This window comes from Delphinapterus leucas, chromosome 6 (genome assembly GCF_059928025.1).
Source record: "Delphinapterus leucas isolate spDelLeu-1000000601 "Yukka" chromosome 6, BTC_Dleu_Yukka2, whole genome shotgun sequence".
Taxonomy (NCBI): Eukaryota; Metazoa; Chordata; class Mammalia; order Artiodactyla; family Monodontidae; genus Delphinapterus; species Delphinapterus leucas.
The window spans coordinates 14972730-14977605 of record NC_143134.1 but is presented as its reverse complement, the minus strand read 5'-3'; the positions used below and the strand labels follow the sequence as shown (position 1 = coordinate 14977605).

Below are 4876 nucleotides of genomic sequence, written 5' to 3'. Positions count from 1 at the left end.
TTCACACGTGTTTAGAAACCAAGGCAGACTTTACGCTGAGCAGCATCAACAGAGAGAGCAAGTTGTTCCAGGGTGTTAGCTCAAAGCACGATGGGATCCTATGGAACATCAGTGAGGGGGTCAGAATTTATGCCCTCTGGACAGAAACCAGCAACTTGACACTGCTGAAGAGGGTCCACTTAAGTCACTGAAGTGGACGTTCTCAGACTTTGCTTGTGATTTGCTAAAGTCTGCAGAAAGCTTTTACCCTTTGCCCTGAAGCTTCATATTTTAAAGGTATCACTTGAGGGCCAAAGGTGAGGTATTCAAAGGGCAGGTGAGGATTGTGTTGAGATTTCTGCCACTGTCCTGGATGGCAGGACCTCTGGACACATGGTGTCTCCACTGGACTCCTTTGTCCTCCGAGAGGTACTCCAGGGCTAGTGGGCATGTGAAAGGCACATTTGCTTGCCGGTGGCCTTTAGTCATACCACGTTGATTACTCTCACACCCACGGGCCAGCTGGGTGGAGGGACTGATAAGGCTCAGCACAGAAGAGTGGGTCGTTCAGTAAGGTGACTCAGAGCCACCTTCACCCTCTTAAACTGCCTGCCTTACCACTCCTCCCTGACCCCTCAGCTTCCAGAGGCACCCCGGTCTTAAGGTTAGGAAAAATACTAGCAATTGATTTAAATACATGTTTCAGGTATTTCAAACCATTTCACACTCGTTACCCCACGGGATGCTTTCAACTAACCTGTGAGTAAGCCTAGGCAGGTAGTCAGGCACGGAGCAAGAAGTCCAATAGAATGTTATTGGGAAGGCAGGCCTAGAACCATGGGCTTCTGTGATTCTGTGTTAGTGATCTTTCCTTCTTCAAGCCGACACTTGGTAATCTCAGACTGCCTTGCTACTATCCTAGACCCTGCATGTCTCCTGGTATGGGACCTCGACGGACTCCTTGGTCTACTTTGAGGTGTAAATGTTTCTTCCATAACAAACACTCCCAAGCGAATCTGCTGGGCCCTGTTTGCCTGTACATAGTTGTTTAGTGATTCATGTGAGTCGGGACCATGGGAACTAAGGATTCATAATAGGGTCTGTGGAAAATAACTGAAGAGCAACTGAAAAAGGGGCACTCAGCTGTAACATGACTAGGGTCTTTGGATCCTGTCCAGTCTACCGTTAAAAAGTTGTAAAGTGTAGCCTTCAATCTAATTTATCCATAGCTTTATGACCCTGCAAACACTGTGCATTTATTTTTGTTTTTGTTGGCAGAAGTGGACCGAATGCATACATAAGAAGATTGTTTCATACATGCTGGCGAACAAAAGGTGTTTGCAAGAGATCATGTGGAACGGGTGAAATATTTCATATTTTCTGTGAAGTGGCAGTTCTGTGCTGCATTGACAAAAAGTATTTGCCTGTAATGGTTGGGAAATAGTTGTATATGAGGCCCCTGCTGACTTCCTCAGATGTACCATCCCATTAAAATGATGGCTTTAGCTGATGTTTTTGTGTTGGCTGTGTTTCTCTTTATTTAGAGGCGTTCATTGTCTCTCCCATGGAAATAATCATATAATCAGAATAGTGTAAAAATCATAAGTGAACCTCATAATGAATTTCACAAATTTAGCATGTCCATGTAACCTGAACCCAGATGAAAAAAAGAATGTAATAATATTCCAGTCACTACAAGTCACTACTCCACAAAAGACAGTCCGTAGCCTGACTTCTAACGGCAGGAGTTCTGCCACCTGTTTTTGAACTTTATATAAATGGAATCATACAGTAGGTACTCCTTTGTATCTGGCTCCTTCTGGTCTACATTATTTCAATGACATTTATTCTTATTGTTTGATGTAACTGTAATTTATTCATTCTCCATGTTGTATAATACTACATTGGAGAATAGGCCACAGTGTATTTGAAAATTGTAATATAGATGGTCATTTGTGTAGTTTTCAGGTCTTGGCTCTTTTAAATAGCGCTGTGATGAACATTCTTGTGGATGCTTTTTAAGGCTTATATGCAAGCATTTCTGTGGGTATATACCCAGGAATGGAATTTCCTGTCATAGGCTGTACATGTATTCACTTTTAGTAGATATGGCCAAATTGTTTTCCAAATTGGTTGTACCAATTTACAACTCCCATCCAGTGTCTGAGAGTTCTTGTTGCTTTACATCCTTTTCCACAACTATTATTATCTTCCCCTTTTTTCCATCTAGGAGGTATATCGTAATGGCATATGCATTTCACTGATGGCTAATGAAACTGAACCCCTTTTCACTTGTTTATTGGCCATTTAGATAATCCTTTTTTGGTGATGTACTGTTCAAGACTTTCATCTGTTTTTCTACTGGATTGTCTTAACTTTTTCTACTCGGGAACCTCCTAAGGAACACTCATTATTTGACATTGGCAATAATAAAGTGAAATTCGTATTGATAAAATACTGATGTTTAAATATGGAGTACGTTATAGTTTACAAGGCACAGTTACAGAAATTTTGTACTGTTTAGTATGACCAGGCCATCAAAATGTTTTAGTTCTTAAGTATTTTTAAATTTCATTAACCTAAGCAAGACAAATCACTTGAGTTAATGACACTTCAACCCCCTTCTTTTTTGAGTAGCTTTTAGGAGGAATTAAGTCGATGAGAGAGAGGCAGTGCTTCCAGCATGACGGGGAGCTGTAAACAAACCTGCCGTGATGGGTGAAGTACCCATCCTGAGCAGATTGCATCGTAAGACTGAGCTAGGACTAGACTCTTTTGGCTCTTCTGAGAAAAGGACAAAGGTGATTATATGCACAGCCAAATCATCTTTCAGTGTCGTTAACATCATTCCTACTGTCAGCTACATTCCTCTTGAGAGTGTCCTGCTCAGATGGGGAGAATAAGTAGTACGGGTGGTTCCTTCCTTATCTGCTACAACCAATAAACAGGGCCCTTTCTTCTTCTTCTCTGTCTCTTCCTCCCCTTCCCCTTGCCCTTCTCTTTCTTCTTTCAGTGTTTACTGTTGTTTGCTCATGTCATCCATATGTGTTTGTGGAATAGGCTAGCCTGCATTTTTCTGCCAATAGCATCTGTGATACATGATTTTCCTCAGGCCTCTGAATAGTGATGGAGCTAAGATTGTGCTGGGTTGTGCTTCCTCATCTTGTCCACCTCACGTCACTCCTTACTGCTGAGAAACCTTGGATGTGTCGTATGTGACCTCCCCAAAAATTCTTTCCTGCTTTTCTTGTTGGGGTGTCTGCCACTGGAAATTTGACTGGAAGGTGGCATCTTCCCTTTGTAGCTGCCACTGGGATTGTTGCTGTCCTAGTCATACTGATGTCTCTCAGTATTTTGGGAGACATCAAAAGAAAGGGCTGCCACATTCCCTGTAGGCTTCACTGAGCCCGCCTCGTGCTATGATCCATATTGAGATGGGGTAAATATTCCTGTTCTGTTTTTTTTTAATCACCTGAGTATCAAATCAATGCTGCTCATGGTCTCAGGTCTCATAGAGAGCCCTGTTGATAGCATTATTTTAAAAAATTAAATTTATTTTTACTAAAAAATCCCCAGCTCACTCATTTTTCCCGCCCACCCTACCCCCAACTTGTTGCAACCAACAGTCTGTTCTCTGTATCCATGAGCTTGTTTTTTTTTTTTTTTAAGGTTGCACATATAAGAGAGATTATACGATAATTTGTCTCCCTTTGAGTTATTTTACTTAGCATAATGCCCTTGAGGTCCGTTTTGTCACAAATAATATTTTGTTCTTTTCTGTGCCCGACTGATATTTCACCGTATGTACATGATACATTTTCTTTATCCATTCATCCATCAGTGGATACTTAGGTTGTTTGCATAGCTTGGCCTTTGTAAATAATGCTTCAGGAAACCTGGAGGTTCATATATATTTTTGCATGAGTGTTTTTGTTTTCTTCTGGTAGGTGCTCAAAAGTGGAATTGCTAGATCACATGGTAGTTCTACTTTTATTTTTATTTATTTATTTTTTTGTGGTACATGGGCCTCTCACTGCTGTGGCCTCTCCCGTTGCGGAGCACAGGCTCCGGACACGCAGGCTCAGCATCCATGGCTCACGGGCCTAGCCACTCCGTGGCATGTGGGATCTTCCTGGACCAGGGCACGAACCCGCGTCCCCTGCATCGGCAGGCGGACTCTCAACCACTGTGCCACCAGGGAAGCCCTATTTTTAATTTTTTGAGGAATCTGTGTACAGTTCTCCATAGTTGTTGTGTCAAGTTCCATTCCCACCAACACTGCAAAAGGCTCCCTTTTCTCCCCAGCCTTGCCAGCACTTGTTATTTCTTGTCTTTTTGATGACAGTCATTCTAACAGGTGTGAGGTGAGATCTCATTGTTTTGATTTGCATTTCCCTGATGATTAGTGATGTTGAGGATCTTTTCATGTACCTGTAGGCCTTCTATATGTCTTCTTTGAAGAAATGTCTATTCAGATCTTCTGCTCATTTTGAAATTGGATGGTTTGCTTTTTGCTTTTGAGTTGTAAGAGTTCTTTATATATTTGGATGTTGGCCCCTATCAGATATGATTTGCAATTATTTTCTTCTATTCAGTATGTTACCTTTTCATTTTGTTGATGGTTTCCTTTGCTGTGTAAAAGGTTTTTAGTTTGATGTAGTCCCACTTGTTTATTTTTGCTTTTGCTTTTGGTGTCAGATTAAGAAACTCATGGCCAAGACCAATGTCAAAGAGATTATCGCCTGTGTTCACTTCTAAGAGTTTTATGGTTTAAATTCTTACATTAAAGTCTTTAATCCATTTTGAGTTAATTTTTTTGTATGGGGTAAGATAGTGGTCCAGTTTCATTCTTTTGCATGTGGCTGTCCAATTTACCCAACAACATTTATTGAAGAGA

At 41.3% G+C, this 4876-nt stretch overlaps 1 protein-coding gene across 1 annotated transcript; it reads left to right on the top strand.

Annotated features, from left to right (window-relative positions):
• The first annotated feature begins 816 nt into the window (after positions 1–816).
• Positions 817–1783, top strand: DEFB135 (defensin beta 135). Its single transcript, XM_089912587.1, has 2 exons — positions 817–870; positions 1238–1783. The coding sequence occupies exons 1-2, from the start codon at positions 817–819 to the stop codon at positions 1421–1423; spliced, it is 240 nt and encodes a 79-aa protein (XP_089768713.1). The 3' UTR covers positions 1424–1783.
• Positions 1784–4876: the final 3093 nt, after the last annotated feature.